This window comes from Vigna umbellata, chromosome 7 (assembly GCF_029865625.1).
Source record: "Vigna umbellata cultivar VRB3 chromosome 7, Vumbellata_1.0, whole genome shotgun sequence".
NCBI classification, from domain to species: domain Eukaryota; kingdom Viridiplantae; phylum Streptophyta; class Magnoliopsida; order Fabales; family Fabaceae; genus Vigna; species Vigna umbellata.
Window position 1 is genome coordinate 23,905,607 of NC_142171.1, and position 17,403 is coordinate 23,923,009.

Below are 17,403 nucleotides of genomic sequence, written 5' to 3' on the forward strand. Positions count from 1 at the left end.
TCAATTTTTGTTAGTGAACCATATTAGATAAAACCAACTTTCCTTGATTTTCAAATGAACCTTGATTTTAATTTCTTAATCATAATAAAAATTTGAAAAATTATTATTATTTTTGTTTTGACTTTGAAAGGGAAATTAGAATCAATTATGAAAGAATGGAATCTAGTCTAAACATGTATTAAATATATGATAGATCCAGACTTTGTGAACGGAAAATTACTTTATTATTTTCAGATTAGTTAATTCTAATGATTTTTTAAAGAGAATAAATTTCAGTTTTAAAAATATCATGGAAGGCAATTTTTAACATCTATTATGAGGTTCTTCTTCCTCATTTTTTTCAACTTTTATTCTAAGACTTGGACGCAACAACTTCAAGAAAAGTTTATGCTTCTGATGAGCAAAATGTAAAAGGAGAGGGAACTCGATAAATTAACTTTGGTGTAAAACTTTATCTTATATCATCATTTTTTCTTGCAACATCATTTTCTTAGATTAACTTAAACTTAACTCTCTACTTTAATATCATAATCCATCCTAACAATATTGATTAGATATAATATGTTACTTTAATATCATAATCCCTCCTAACAATATTTATTAGATATAATATGTTACTTTCATATTATATTCGCATACACGAATATCATAATGCATAAGTGCGACGACAGAGGTTTTGTTAAATGACAGGCTATTTTCTTTAGTATATACGCGCAGTTTGTGCTGTTCTTTTTTAAATAATTACAGATAAATGATTTTATCAGTAATGTTTTTACTTACTTTGATTGTAAGTTGTAAGTTTGAGTTTGTATTATGTTCCTTAAAATATATATATTTTTTATAAATGCATTTTTAGTCTAAATAATATTACTCGGTTTCTCTTTTATCCCTATTCTCGTAAAAAAAACATTGAAGGTTAGAAAGGAATGAATGAAAGAGTTATAAATTAAGATGAAGTTTCTGAAAATGAATATAGGTATGTAATTTGATCAATTATAAACTATTTTTTAATTCGTATCAAATATAATTTTTATATAAAATTAAATTTAGTTACGTATTATTAAGTATTGTTGGTTAAATAGATTACTGTTTTCAAATACAGTAATCGAGTTAGGTTACGTGTTAGGTTAGTTTCTCTTTTCTGTTATTTTCCCTTCCCCTTCAGAACTCTATAAATAGAGTTTTCCCCCTCAACATACCTCTATGTAAGAATGTACATTTTTCAAGCAATAACATCAAATATTCTTTTCTTCTAAAGAGTAAACAGGGATCTCTTTCACTAACCTTTTATCGTGCCTTTCTCCTTCTTCTTTTCGGTCTTCTCTTCCATCGTCTCCGGTGAAGGCAGCTGCTTGCTCCGACGACGGGTTTCCATGGAAGCCCTAGAACCTTCCTTTCCATTCACGAGATGCGTCCTACGTTGCCAGCCACCCACCATCTGATCACGAGGCATCTTCTAATGCAAGTGTAGTTTTGCGTTTTGGTATTAGTGGGTGCGTTTTGGGTTAAAGGCCATTGGGCCCGTTCTTTACAAGCCTGGCCCATTCTCTTTATGGTATCAAGAACAGAAACCATACCCACCTCACTTCCGCTGCCCAGGTTTCGTTCTTTGATGATTCTTGCATAGTTTCTTGCACTATTTCTTGTTTCCTTCTACCATGGATACCACAGACCAATCTGCCAGCCCTTTCTACTTACACCCAGGGGAGAATCCAGGATTAACCCTCATCTCTCAAGTCCTGGGTGAGAATAATTACTCCTCTTGGAGCAGAAGCATGAGAAGAGCACTCCTATCCAAAAACAAGATCAAATTTATTGATGGGTCTATCAAGAAACCCAAGAAAAATGAAGCTTTGTTTGATGCATGGGAAAGATGCAACATGATGGTACTTTATTTTAAAATCTCTGATCTTCTCCAAGACATCCATTCAATCAAACAAGGGGAAAGAATTGTTAATCAATTCTTTACTGACTTAAAAATCCTCTGGGAAGAATTGGAATATCTTAGACCCATACCAAACTGTACCTGCGAAATACCTTGCAGTTGTGAACTCTCAAAAACTTCTCTGAAATACAGAGAAGTAGAGCACGTTATATGTTTTTTAAAAGGGTTAAATGACACTTATAATATTGTCCGGACCCAGATTCTGTTGATGGAACCTCTACCAAACATCAATCGTGTTTTCTCTCTCATTATGCAACAAGAGAGACAAGAAAGGTCTGAATCTGGCACTGCAAGCCATAATCACTATACTGAAACCAGTAGAGTCATAGCCAATGTTGCTAACAAGAACAGCAGTTGGAAACCAGACCAGACCTGGAAAAATCAAGGTCGTGGTGTTGGGTCACATGGTCTGGGAAGAGGCAGAGGAAAGAATCCTAATTACGGGAAACAGTGCTCTTACTACAACAAGATGAATCACACTATGGATGAGTGCTACTCCAAGCATGGTTTTCCACCTTGGTACAAAAAGAATGACAACAATCCAGAGAAGAGAAGTGGCTGGAATTCTACTAATGTCTGCCAAAGCAGTTCTGGACCAGATAGTACTCATTAGGGAGACACCAGCACTACTTTCAACAAACTCACCCCAGAACAAATTGAAAAACTCCTAAAAATGATTGAGAAAGCTGATGAACCTACACATAAGATCAATCAGATGCAGAGGAATGACAAGGAGGACAAACCAGGTACTCTCTCTTGGATTATTGACACTGGGGCCACTGATCATGTGACCCATGAGAAAAGGAATTTTGTTACCTTCTACAAGATTAAACCCATTACTATTAAATTGCCTAATAATTCTGTTATCACTACCAAACATGCAGGAACTGTTCAATTTTCTAGAAACTTTGTGATTTTTAATGTGTTTTATATCCCTGATTTTTCTTTCAACTTAATCTCTGTTCAAAGTCTTATAAAAGACTTGAATTGTAGCCTAATTTTTTCTTCTGAGGTTTGTTAGATAAGGGAGAATTCTACATTGAAGATGATTGGGTGTGCTAACTCTTACAAGGGTCTCTACTACTTACAAATCCTTCCAAATTCTGATCAGGACCTTGTTCCAAAATCTGTTTTTTCTTTTAAACATGTTGATATAAATCTATGGCACTATAGACTAGGCCATCCTGGATACAAGGCTGTCAAACGAATTTGTGAACATTTTTCCTATGTCAAAATGAATGCTGATACAGTTTGTGATGTTTGCCACTATGCTAAGCAACATAAATTGCCTTTCCCTATAAGCAATTCTCTATCTACTGAATGTTTTGAGATGATTCACTGTGATATATGGGGTCCTTATTCTATTTCTTCTGTTCATGGACATAAATACTTTCTTACTATTGTTGATAATTATAGCCGACATACATGGATTTTTTTGATGAACAATAAGGGCCAAACTAGAGACTTATTACAGAATTTTATTGTTAAGATTAAGAATCAGTTTGGTAAAATTATTAAAACTGTTAGAACTGATAATGGACCTGAGTTCAACTGTGCCAACTTCTATAACTTGCATGGTATTAGTCATCAAACTAGTTGTGTTGAGACCCCTAAGCAGAATTCAGTTATTGAACGTAAGCACCAACACATTTTAAATGTCACCCGTAGCCTTATGTTCCAATCCAGTATACCTAATGCCTATTGGTCCTATGTTGTTAGCCATGTTGTCTACCTAATAAACAGATTGCCTACTCCCATTCTTAACAACAAAACCCCCCATGATCGTATCTACGATGTTCCCCCCACTTATTTAGATTTAAAAACTTTTGGATGCCTCTGTTTTGCTTCCACCCTTGCAACTGGCAGGAGCAAACTTGACCCAAGAGCAAGGAAAGGAATTTTCCTTGGATACAAAAGTGGAGTCAAGGGTTATATTGTCCTTGACATCAACACTAGAGAGCTGTTTATAAGTAGGAACGTTATTTTTTATGAAGATATTTTTCCTTGGAAGAATCAGCAGAACAACACAGGAGTGGATGGTGAAGAAGCTAATCGAATTACCTTTCTCAATGATTCCTTAGGCAATTCTGCCTCTAATAATGATGAAAGGTTTGCAGAATAAGAAATACAGCATGACATTGTCAAAGAGAATAGCATTGATAATGAGATTGATAACGATGAAGGGGATCACGGATATAGGAGATCTGACAGGATCAGAAAGCCTCCAAGATATCTAGATGACTACATCCACCAGGTTAATCAATCCTTGTTTGTGAAAAATAAGTTTACAACCCCTTACCCCATTTCTGATCTATTATGTTGTGATTCTCTGACAGAAAAGCATTCAAGATATACCATGGCTATCACTGCTAACAATGAGCCCCACTCTTACAATGAGGCCAAAGATGTGAGTGAATGGGCAGAGGCAATGCACCAGGAAATAAAAGCCTTGCAGGATAACAACACGTGGTTTCTAACACAGCTTCCTCAAGGGAAAACTGCCATTGGGTGCAGATGGGTATACAAGATTAAATGCAAGGCTGATGGCACCATAGAAAGGTACAAGGCCCGCCTAGTTGCTAAGGGTTACACCCAGCAAGAAGGGATAGATTATTTAGACACCTTCTCTCCCGTTGCCAAGCTAACTACCGTTAGATTACTAATTGCGCTAGCAGCTTCTAAAAACTGGTTTTTACATCAACTGGATGTGAATAATGCCTTCCTGCATGGAGACTTAAATGAGGAAGTCTACATGGAGCCACCTCCTGGTCTTAATATTCATAAGGAAGGCCAAGTCTGCAAACTCACTAAGTCATTATATGGCCTAAAGCAAGCTAGTAGACAATGGTTTGAAAAGTTGTCCACTTTTCTTACCTGTGTTAGCTATATACAGTCAAAAAGTGATCATTCTCTCTTTATCAAAGGGACACCTATTGGTTTCACAGCCCTACTTGTTTATGTTGATGACATCATATTAGCAGGGAATTCTATGACATAAATCAATCACATAAAGAGCCTTTTGCATAACAGGTTCCAAGTAAAGGATCTAGGAGAACTCAAATATTTCCTAGGATTGGAGGTGGCAAGGTCCCATAAAGGAATTCATTTGTCTCAAAGAAAATATGCCTTAGACATACTTGAGGAGACGGGAATGTAGAGTTGCAAGCCCTGTTCAACCCCTTTTTTGAGTGACACGAGCACCCTATACAAAAATGACAGCTATTTGAAAGATCCAACCTCATACCGAAGATTAATAGGGAAGTTGCTCTATCTCACTAACACTAGACCTGATTTGTGTTTCTCTATTAATTTATTGAGTCAATTTATGCAATCTCCAACTGACTACCATTATCGGGCTATTCAACATGTTCTCAGGTACATCAAGTCTAAACCCTCAGAAGGACTATTATTCCCAGCTGACTCTCCCATACAGCTAAAGGCCTTCAGTGATTCAGATTGGGCCACTTGCCCCAACAGTAGGAGGTCCACTACAGGTTTTTGCGTCTTCCTTGGGTCATCACTCATCTCTTGGAAATCAAAAAAACAGAGCACTGTTTCCAAATCCTCCACTGAGGCTGAATATCGTGCTTTGGCAGCCACTACTTGTGAGCTACAGTGGATACACTATCTCTTAGAGGACTTACAGATCAAGGAAGCTGGGATTCAAGCCCTATACTGTGACAAGAAATCTGCCCGACATATAGCTCATAATCAGAGCTTTCACGAAAGAACCAAGCATATAGAGCTCGACTGCCATGTTGTTCGTGAAAAGGTGCAAGCTAATCTTCTACATCTTCTCCCCATTCGCTCAGATGAACAACTAGCGGACATATTTACCAAGTTTCCTCACCGTGTTCGGTTCAAATCTATTGTTCCCAAGCTTGGACTGGCAACTATACACCATCCAGCTTGAGGGGAGGCTATTAAGTATTGTTGGTTAAATAGATTACTGTTTTCAAATACAGTAATCGAGTTAGGTTACGTGTTAGGTTAGTTTCTCTTTTCTGTTATTTTCCCTTCCCCTTCAGAACTCTATAAATAGAGTTTTCCCCCTCAACATACCTCTCTGTAAGAACGTACATTTTTCAAGCAATAACATCAGATATTCTTTTCTTCTAAAGAGTAAACAGGGATCTCTTTCACTAACCTTTAATCGTGTCTTTCTCCTTCTTCTTTTCGGTCTTCTCTTCCATCGTCTCCGGTGAAGGTAGTTGCTTGCTCCGACGATGGGTTTCCCTGGAAGCCCTAGAACCTTCCTTTCCATTCACGAGATGCGTCCTACATTGCCAGCCACCCACCATCTGATCGCAAGGCATCTTCTAATGCAAGTGTAGTTTTGCGTTTTGGTATTAGTGGGTGCGTTTTGGGTTAAAGGCCATTGGGCCCGTTCTTTACAAGTCTGGCCCGTTCTCTTTACGTATTTTACCATTCATCTTATCATTTATAAATTTTGATTTTAAACTTTTGTGTAAAAACCAAGAAAATAATTAAAAGTAGATTTATTATTAAAAGTCATTCTATAAGTAGATTTTTTTTTATTAATTGATTTTTTTTATAAGAATCACTATCTCTTTGAAACTTTCTCCTAAATCCTTTCTTTGTTTTCTCTCTATAACTTTGATTCTATTATTCATCTCTTTAAAAATCGAAATACACCATATGACTCTTGGTATTGAGGTCTACACGATCATAACTAATCATAGTATGAACAAGGTAAGTTCAACTTTTACTCTTCTTTTGAGTCTTGTTAGTAAATTTCTTACATGTGTGGTGGTGTAGCATGTGATGTTAAAGAGCTCAAGGTGAATATTTGTTCGGTTATTATTGTAAGGGTGTGTTTTGATCGTTGATAAGAGATTTTAGTGAGTAGCTAGAGCAACCTATGTAAGGTAGAGCATGTGTAAAACACCTTATAAGTTTAAAGGGTTTATCTAGGTAGGAAAAGTTAGATTAATAGTACTACTCTTTGAGTTAGAAATAATTAGAGATTTACCTCACTTAGGTATATGGATAGACAGTTTGGCATGTTAGGTTAAAAGCTATAAATTTGTAATTGAAGTGCTAATGTTATGTTATTTGGATAATGATGGGATTTCTCTATAAAATAACAAATTGATCAAAGTGGTGCTTCCTTGTTAAATAGAATTATATTGCATTCAAATGAAATTTATTAAGTGGTGAATAGTTCAAGAAGAGTTAAATTGATCAATCAAATATTATAGAGAAACTTAACTTTTGTGTTGCAACATTGGGTGTCCTTGTCTGCTAGGCACCAACCAAATAGTGTCTCACTATCTCAATTGTGTTCCGCAAAACTTTAGTATCGCTAGACACAAAAAAAGACTATGAGCTTTGATGTATGTCATTCTACTCTTTATTTCTTGATCTAAGAACATTTTCTAAGCTAATAATGACTATCTTTATAAATCATGCATTTAGAATATTTTAATAAAAAAACAAAGCATAATTCAATTTTACTAAATTTGTTGCATTTTTCATAATTTTAGCATTGAGGTATACCTTCATCTCCACATGGATTATTTAACATCGGCCTAATTGATGGAAATCAAGACCCAATCTTGTGTAGCTCATTATAAAAATCAAGACCCAATCTTGTGTAGCTCATTAGAGATGTGGTCGACAATTGAAAGAGGCAACATAAGAAGATTAATAATCAATCAAATTAATTATTGGAAGCAAATTTAACTAAATTAAAAGCCTCAAAATTTCAAAAATTAAATGTAATATATTTCATGATCATTCAAATTAGAAAAAAATTGAATTGCATCAATCAATATTATTTCATTGGAATTAATTCCAAGATTTGTTTATGTAATAACATTCTTGGTTAGTCCTGCATAAACAGAGACTTGGAAACAAAACACAATGTACACAAAAATCAGGAAAAAAAACTTCCCTTCTTTCTCCTTTATTTTCTTATAATTTTGAGTTTCAGCTTTAGTTTGAGTCAAATAACAGAGTTTATGCAAATTCTGAGTTAGTTCTCTAATATATTTCACATTTTTTATTTAAACTTCTAATTTTATATTATCCAAGTTGCTTTATTCATCCATGCTCTCGATCTAATTTCTTTTAGCTACTTGTTTAGCTATCTTATTTAAACTAAGTACTTGATTTATTTTTATTTTTTTACCTTTTATTTCATAATTGCATCCATAATTTTATTTTATTAAATTATAGTTTCCCATATTCACTCACAAATCACTTTTATACCCACATCATTCACAATCACCTTTGATACATTGTAATCATTCTAGAATCTACATCTAATTTATTTGTTTTCTTTTTGTTTATTTAATATTGCATTCACTTTTTAGTTAATAGTTTCAACATTAGTTATGCATGCATTCAATTTTCTCATAATTGGATTTCATTAAATTTTCAACTTAAATTTAAGTTTATATTTGTTTTGTCAAATTTTTAGGTGTTCATTCAAATATTTATAGGCATATTTATCTATTTATGGTTCTTGGTTTCAATATAATTGAACATTTTAGAATTTAGTATTTTCATTCAATTTATCATAATCATTATAAATTTGATGCATTTTGTAAGAATCTATAAAATAGAGTATTACAATAGATAGGTGTTTTAAAATAATGAGATTGAGTATTTTATTTTAAAATAATTCAATAGTATAAATTAAAATTTCTTAAACTAGTCCAATTACTTAAAACACAAATCATCTCTCTAAAACTCTGTCTTCGAGTTCTCTCTCATTTCTCTCTACCTTTTCTAACTCCTCAATCATCATTTTTGACGACCAGGAGGTGCCTAAACGACCGCAACCCCATGAGGACTACGTTTCTATCTGATCAATTTCTTCTATAGGGCAAGTAAGTTTTTGCTCCTTTTTTCTTTCGTTGTGTATTTCGAAAATATTTGGTTTAGGGGTGAAGCATTTATCGTCTACCTCTCTTTTCTTGTTTCTTGTTGATCGGTGGTCCTAAGGAACCCACCTTGTTTTCAATTCCGCAGTTTGTAGGCACTTCTAAGATCTTTGAGTCGGAAGAAAGGGTGATAGTGAATTTAGAGCTTTGTAGCTTTGGTGTAAAGTAAGGGAAAATAGTACTAATAGAAATATCAAGCATACAAACATCATATTATCGATAATCATCGACTAAACATAAAGAGTACTAAAAGAAATATCAAAATTACATTTAAATTATCTTATCATTCATGGATATATTAAATTTACACTACAACATGATCTAAAACAAAGTTCAGCTTCCCTTATCTTAAGGGAATGAAATCAAACTCTAAGAATACCTCACTGATTACTTGAAACACAAGGAATTTTTGGAAACACCTATAAAACACCGAATTGGAAACGGAATGAGATTCTAGGACTTCTGATCGGATAGAAGTGGAGATAATTAAGTTGTGATCTCCTAGGTGTTGGGTCTATCGAGGAGGAGGTTACTTGTGGGTTACTTGTGGGTTACACAAACACCAATAACATCTGAGCCAACTATATAAGGGATCGACACTACTCTTTACCCAAAACCTTAAGGCAATGAGTTAATGGGTCTTTCACCTTTATATACTGCTCTACTTTCTCATTTCTATCCAATGTGGGACTTAGACTTACACTTGGATTCCCAACATCTCCCAAGGGTGAGTCCCTTCCACATAGACTCCCCCTCTAGCAGAAGCATTCCCAATCAACCACAACCACGAGTAGCCCTTTCCAACCACCGTATCTTAACGGAACTTGCTTACTTGGATACCCTTTGCCAGGAAGACTTTCGGTATAGGGATCATTATACTCGTTTGAGCCGGTCACCAAGACAAACCATCGGCTCTGATACCACTGTTGGGTCTATCGAGGAAGAGGTTACCTGTGAGTTACATAAACACCAATAACATCTGAGCCAACTATATAAGGGATCGACACCACTCTTTACCCAAAACCTTAAGACAATGAGTTAATGGGTCTTTCACCTTTATATACTTCTACTTTCTCATTTCTATCCAATGTGATACTTAGACTCACTTGGATTCCCAACACTAAGAACTTTTTGATCGTCAAATAGATAATCGAGGAGTGAGAAATCTTAGAGAGAAGTGAGAAATCTTAGAGAGAAGGGAGAAGAAGATAAGAAAAATAGATTTAGAGATAGTTTGTGTTTTATGTAGTGAGATGAGTTTAAAAAATTCTATTTATTTTATTGAATTGTTTTAACTTTAAAATTTGGTCTCATTATTTTAAAATACATATCTACTCTAACATTATATTTTCTAGGTTCATACACAATAATGCAAAATTCTACTTTAAAAGTAATATATATATATATATATATATATATATATATATATATATATATATATATATATATATAATTAGTCAAAACAATATTTTGCATCTATTGATCTCATCCAAATTTTGTTCAAGATCCTACCATGCAACGACAACCATTAAAAAGAATTAATACTACACATACATAATAAAATGGGTCAATCAAATAAAAAAATGTCCAAAAATTATACATGGTGGTGATGAAAGTCGTCGTTATCATAATAATTATTCACATAAATAATGAAGCATCTAAACTGCCTATAATATTTTAGTGTTTTTTATAAATAATTAGTTTCTGAATAAATAATTTATTAGTCACTTATTATTTTATAAATAATATATTATTTTTCTCATATTTTCTTATAACTGAAGATATTCTTAACAGTTCAAATAAATTTCATTTAAAAATAAATACAAATTCAAGAACGTGTAATAAAACCAATATTTTGTTCAATATTTAGAAAAAGAAGAAGTAACGATTGAATTAAACTGAATAAATTCTAAAGTCCTGCCACTTTACTTTAACAATTTTTAAAAATTGTTGTTTTTTAACATTATTTTGGTTTCCTATGTTTGGGAAAACATAAAATAAAAGTCGTTTTTCAAAGTCTAAATTTTTATTGAAGTTGTATTTTCACTCCACTACTTATACAGATACTTTTGTTTAAAACATTTATTCTGGTAAAATTCAACCATGTCAGCAAATTAACCTTCTTTTTTCTCTTAAGGGAGTTATTTAAGAAAATTGAATTCTTGCTAAAAAAAGGTTGTATTTTGTGCTCAATAATATTTTACGTGGAAGTTTTTTTAAGAGAATGATATTTTAAAATAGAGTAATTTCCAACCTACCAAAACCAATCTAACACAGAAAAAATTAAATTGAACAAAAGGGCTATTAAAAAAATAAATAAATAATGGAAGTGATTAAATTTTGGTAGCTGCTAAGAACTACACTCTGTATGTTCCTTGTGAAGATTATGTTTGTTGTTTAGTTAGTAGCATTATGATTGGCATAAATTTAAAACCAAAATACTGAAAAGAAGAATAAAACAGCATGGAGAAACGAGGAAGATGATAAAAAACAACAAAAGAATCAATCCCCAAACACGTCGTAATATGATTGGGCGTTTGTAGCTTTTGGAGACAACACTGTCACACTAACATTTTCTATTCCCATTTCATTATCTTCTCCACAAATAAGAAACTTGCTATTATTATTATACAATAAAATATCTTAATACATTATCATGCACAACTGTTCTGTCGCAGTACTACATTCAAAGCATCTTTCTAATTATTAAATCACACTAATCTACACCCCAATAATACATTCAAAATAAAAATATGTGGCCATCACTGCAACTTATTAATGTTTTATTTCGGTATATGTTATTCATATAATATTTTTTTATTATGTCCATTACTTTATTTCATATTAATATAGCTGTAGTTTACTTTTCATTGCACAGTTTCTTTATTCATACTTTATTTATACGTACATACAATTTACCAACATGTTTGTCAAAGTGTTCATAGATAATTGAGTTTTCAACATGATCACAAAGTTTGATCTTTTGATGATGTAAAGAAGTATGTTTGGAAGAGTTTTGTATAACTATTTTTAGGACAAAAAATCAAATTAAAGAAATAAAAATTATTTTTTTTATATAAATTAAGAGACAACTTTTGGCAAATTAGTTTGAATGCATAAAATAATGTTAATTTAGGTAAGATATATTTTTTTTCACATGTAGAAATTTGTCTATACATATAAAATAACATTCATTTAAACCAATTAAAAGAAACCCATTTCGATGATTTATATTTATGTTGAAAAACATTAATCTAATTAGCAAAATACTTTTTTTTTAGAAATATATATATATATAAGTATGAGTTGTGGAAACTTATTAAAGTGAGTTTAATAGTTGATAATTTTTGATGATATAGATGAAGTATTGAATTCAATTATGAAAGTGTTGAATAAATTTCTAAAAATGTAATGATAACCCCTAAAAACTGGATTTTTTCCTAACAGAAAGAGATTAGTCAAATATTTGAAGTGTATCTTTCCAAAGCTGAAGTCCACTAAAAACCCCTTTTCCTATTCACAAGTAAATAGCAAAAGTTGGTGAGATTATAAAGCTCTATGATTCATTGGGCCTAGTCAGAATCTCACCACTGCCAACCTGGGATTCTGTTTATGCTCACATAAATTACTTTAAAATATCTCTTTTCTTCAAAAGCCAACTTCTTTCTAACCTCTATATATCTACCTCTTACATTTTTCTATGCTGCATAGTAAAATCACAAAACAAAAAACTATAAAGGTTTTCTTTTATGCTAGCTTTCACTTTATACTTATCAGACGTAAAAGTGAATAAAATAGGTTTTATCACAGTTTATATCTTTTATATTGATTTTATCTTTACTCAATATATTTATTATGTTTTGAACATTGTTTTCTTATACAGAGAATATGGAATATGAGAATTGAGGAGTTTATAACAAACAAATGGTATCATTCAACATTTAACTAAAATATACTCTTAATTTTTCTGATATTAATTAAGATAATAACATTTATGGTTAACCTAATTTACTAAATCGATCGGAGAAAGAAAATATGATCTACTTATGTTGGAGTACAAACAAAGTTTCACATCAAATAAAAGAGGAGTTAGACATGTGTTTATATACACATAAATATCTCCATTAGTAAAAGTTTTTTGAAGTACTATCAAAAGCAAATGCGTGAAAATTTGACCTAAAACAACTAATATCTTATCAAAAAATAAAGATTTGCATTTACTTATATATTTTAAATTGGTTATTACTGTTAGTTTTTCTTGTTTTGGAAAGAAATGGGAGAAATTTTTGTTCAGGGTGAAGTTAACGAAATGTCCTAATCATTTGTAATTAGACTTTTGAGAGAAAAGGGTGACCCCATTAATACAGCTGGTTACAGCACAAGTGAAATCATATCCACCAGATTTTGCGATTTAGCATGGGTTAATTGACATGACCTTTAACGAGATTTTAGTGAAGACCCACGAAAATTCATAGTGGTTTGATGTGATGTGCCAATTATTAACGGGCATACGCTAACCAAAGTTTTGGGATAAACAAATAATTCTTCAATTAGAAAAGAAAGAACAAGGGGAAATATCTCTTACCTTAAGAAATTCTCTATCAGTATAATATTAAGAGAGACAATGAAAGCTGGTAGAAAGTCTTTGTTTAATTAGCCATATATCTTACAGTTGGTGCCAGAATAATAATAAGAATTTGCACCACAGAATACAGAATCTTCCTAAGATTTTACAGTGAATAATTGTAAGGGGAAAAAAATATTGGAAAAGACCTGCCCCAGAAGATAAGAAACTGGAATCATTGAAAGGGAGAAGAGGGGTAAAAAATTGAGAAAACAAAAGACAAAAAAAGAAAGGGTTCTGTTGAATATGATGGCTTAATAAATCTTTTGTTGTTGTTGTATACAGCAGTTTTCTTAATCTTCTGGGCTTCGATGGAGGTGTAATGAAGGGTGAGTCTTCACTGATCAGAGCTCAACTTTCATCTGGGGTACATTATTTGAACCTGTGTTGTACCAGAAAAAAAAAGTGTATGTAATAAGAATGAGAATAATGTCAATTTTGTTGTGCCTAATATTCAATTAACATGTCAATAATGTCTGACTTTTCTGCTATATTACCGTTGAAACTTGGGGATTGGATTGGTGTTTTCCAGTTTGCAGTTTGCCCAAACCCCATCTGCACAATGGTGTGCAGATCCTCCTCACAGAATGTTAATGGAAACTGAAAAACAATCAGACACAGAAAAATCAGAGACAGAACCAGAATTTACTTTTAAGGTAATAACTGTAGTAATCCCAAGTTTAAGACTGTTTTTTACATTTGCACTTATCAATTATGATAAGACTGTTTAATGTATAACTTTAGGTCACTGTCATAAACAAGTTGTAATGCATAACTACCTAACAATAATGATGATTTTACATGTAAAAAGTAAACAGAGAATGTAGTAATGCAAAATGTACCATTTTTCTTTGATTATTAATTTATGGAGAAAAAGTGGAAGAGGGTTATTATTACCTGAGAGGCAACTTCATTAAACCCATTTAGGGGGGGTAATTGCATTGCAAGATTTTGGCACAAAGATGTGTCTAATGGGTCCACTGAGCAGTGGGTCACCGTTCTGTTAGGTATGTTATTATGGATAACTGGGTTTTGCTGATGCTGGTGCCCATAAAAGGCTTGTGCTGAGGAATCTAGAGGGAATGTTGGATTTGGGTGTGTTGCCAAAGAATTATTAGATTGAAATACCTGAAAACATCAAAAGCCAAAGAACCCCATTTTAGGAATCTTCTTAAAAGACCTCAAAAGCAACAAAATTTGTGGAGAAAAAGTGAACCATGGAACTTACATCTTTTGAAACAAGGCTGTCAATACTAAGATCCATCCTTGTGTTAACAGAAGCCAACTTCATAGATAGGAACTGTTCTCAGAGAGAAAGAGAGAGAGAGAGAGAGAGAAAAAGAGAGCATAACTTAGTGAGCAAGAATACAAACACACACATGATGACAATCATTTGAAAATTGAGATGCTTATTTGCCAAGATTTTTGGTTACCTCAACTTGACGCTGCAATGACTGAACATAATTTATAATTTCATCTAGCATAAGTGCTTTTCCAGTGACCTATGAGGAATAAAGAAACAATTGATGCACCCAAGTTAGTAAAAGTACTGAATTTACATTTACCAACACTAAAAAGTTTTGGATTTTAACTTGTTTTCTCACCTTGTTGCAACCTGGTACAAGATCTTGGAGCAGCTTCATCCTCTCACTGATTTTCTCCCTCCGTACCTGTTTAATGGTTGATTAAATGTCAACATGAAAGCTACACACGTTTTGTTGCAAGTGTCATTAATAGGAACCAGAAGCACTGATTCTTACACGTTCTGCAAGACTATGACTGTCAGTGGCTTGGCCTCTTCTTGCTCTCACATGAATGTAATCTTTTGGTGGCTCAGGAGGTTTTGAGTTGCTTTTGTTCTGTTTATCTTCCACTGCTTTGGACTCTTCCTCAACCTTTACCTGTCCATCTTCGTTTCCCTCACCCTCGTTTGGCTTGGTTCGCTTTGAATTTGAATCCTCACTGACTTCAACACCCTGAATTGAAAACGACACCATTCAGATTGCAAATTTTCCTTGCAGAATCAAGGTTGTAGAAAATGATCCTTCACAATATAAGTCACAATTTCTCGAAATATTAAGAAATGAGACAAAATCACAACCATGACCATAGTTTGAAACTTTATGCAGAACGAAAAAACCATAACAAAATAGAAGTTTGACTTCAAAAACAGTTTTTATTATATTATTATATTATTATTATTACCTTGATGGAGTTAGAAGTTTCTCTGGTTTTTCCTTTGGAAGATGCTTTTCTTTTCCTGGAATTCGTCATATCTTGGCAATTTTTCATCCCAATTTCTCCATTTGGTGTTTGCTCAGATATGGTAGATTCCTCTTGAGAATTGGCAACCTCCACTTTCTCCTGGTCCTGAATTGCTGAATTCTTGTTCTCTGGGGTACCCATTTGAGATCCGAGTGTCTTGAGCAGAGGACTACTTGAGATTCTAGATAACTTTCCACCATTTTCCACCACTGATGCAGATCTTTGAGCCAATTCACCATTGTTCACCCCCAATTGGACGTTCCTACCATTGAAACTCCTGCTACCAAAGCAAGAAAACTTTGCAGCCCTCTCCGCGAAACCAGGGTCAGCAGAGAATTCGGCCACACTGGAATTCAAAGTAATTGACTTTCCTCCCAAATTTGCCAACCTCTCATTCACCAAGCTCTGCACAGTCTTCACCTTCGGAGGGGAACTCAAAGGGGTGGTGTAACAAGAAGTATTGGGGCTGCCACTGCCATTATTCATGTAAGAAGAGGCCACAACCAAAGGGTGAGGAGAGTGTTGTGGGATCTCATCAGAACTCCCAATAGCTCCCAATCTCCCGACCAATTCCCTGATGATGAAATTATCATTGGACATGTTGCTGCTGGGGTTGGATGATGCCGCAGGAGACGAGACCATTGAACTGAGTGCTGAGGAATCAAAGTGAAGTGCATGATCTGTTGATTTTTCCCAATTGGGGTTGTAAAAGCAATCATGGGTCTGCTCAGAGGCACAATTCAGAAGTGTTGGTTGAATTCCCATGGTGGGTGAGAGTGATTGCCAAGAGGGCACTGAAGAAGAAGAAGGTGGTGGTGGTGGTGGTGGTGAAGGTTCAAAGTGAAGGGGATGCTGTGTTTGTGACAGCCCAGAATTGATAAAGAACTGATTTTCCATTGGGAGATCAATGACAGAAAGAGGAAACAACAGAAAGGAACTGAATTTGGAAGAGTTGGTTAAGTTAAGGTTTATTATGTCCCTGGAACCTGAAGCAAAATGATTGTGATTTTGGGAAATTACATTAGGAAACAAGGAGAGGATTTAAAGGAGAAGTGTAGAAATGTGGGACAAATGGGTGTAATTGGAGTGATTAATGAAGTGGGTTGGATTGGAGTTGAGAAGAGAGAGAGAGAAAGAGAGAAAGAGAGAAAGAGAAATAGAAGGAGAGTTTGGTGTGAAAAGGGAAGTGAGTTTGGTAAATAGAAAGATGGAAAAGATTGAGAGAGAGAGAGAAGAGAAAGGAGGGGGGAAGAAAATAGAGGGGACTACAATGGGGTTAAATAGACCCAAAACAAGAGAAACACTCTATTGACCTTTTCTTTTTTTAATTTCTTAATGGGTTATTTTGATGTGTCAAATGCTATAGTAAATAAATCAAAAGACAACCTTTTTATCAAAACAAATGTATTTGCTATCATAATCTCCTCTTCTTTTGTATATATAAAAAGAAAAAGCACTAATGTTGGTTGAGAAGTAGTTTAGGTTTTTAATCTTTAATAATAACAAATAATATGTGTTATAATATCCTAGTTAAAAACAAAGATAAGCCAAAGTTGTAGAAGAAAAATAATGAAACTTACCAATTGGGACATATAATTAGAAGTATCAATATACTTCAAAATAGAATAACTCAATGAATAAAGAATTAATTGATGTGA

The 17,403-nt window shown here is 33.5% G+C and overlaps 2 protein-coding genes across 2 annotated transcripts; one reads left to right on the forward strand and one right to left on the reverse strand.

Annotated features, from left to right (window-relative positions):
• The first annotated feature begins 1,658 nt into the window (after window positions 1-1,658).
• LOC148195514 (uncharacterized) lies at window positions 1,659-2,558 on the forward strand. Its single transcript, XM_088095228.1, has one exon. It carries the CDS (start codon window positions 1,659-1,661, stop codon window positions 2,556-2,558), a length of 900 nt encoding a protein of 299 aa, XP_087951354.1.
• A 10,930-nt stretch (window positions 2,559-13,488) lies between these two features.
• Window positions 13,489-16,998, reverse strand: LOC148195515 (transcription factor bHLH62-like). Its single transcript, XM_088094981.1, has 8 exons — window positions 15,686-16,998; window positions 15,241-15,456; window positions 15,085-15,150; window positions 14,914-14,982; window positions 14,709-14,780; window positions 14,378-14,608; window positions 13,978-14,080; window positions 13,489-13,862 (listed from the first exon to the last, which is right to left on the reverse strand). The coding sequence occupies exons 1-8, from the start codon at window positions 16,640-16,642 to the stop codon at window positions 13,825-13,827; spliced, it is 1,752 nt and encodes a 583-aa protein (XP_087951107.1). The 5' UTR covers window positions 16,643-16,998; the 3' UTR covers window positions 13,489-13,824.
• Window positions 16,999-17,403: the final 405 nt, after the last annotated feature.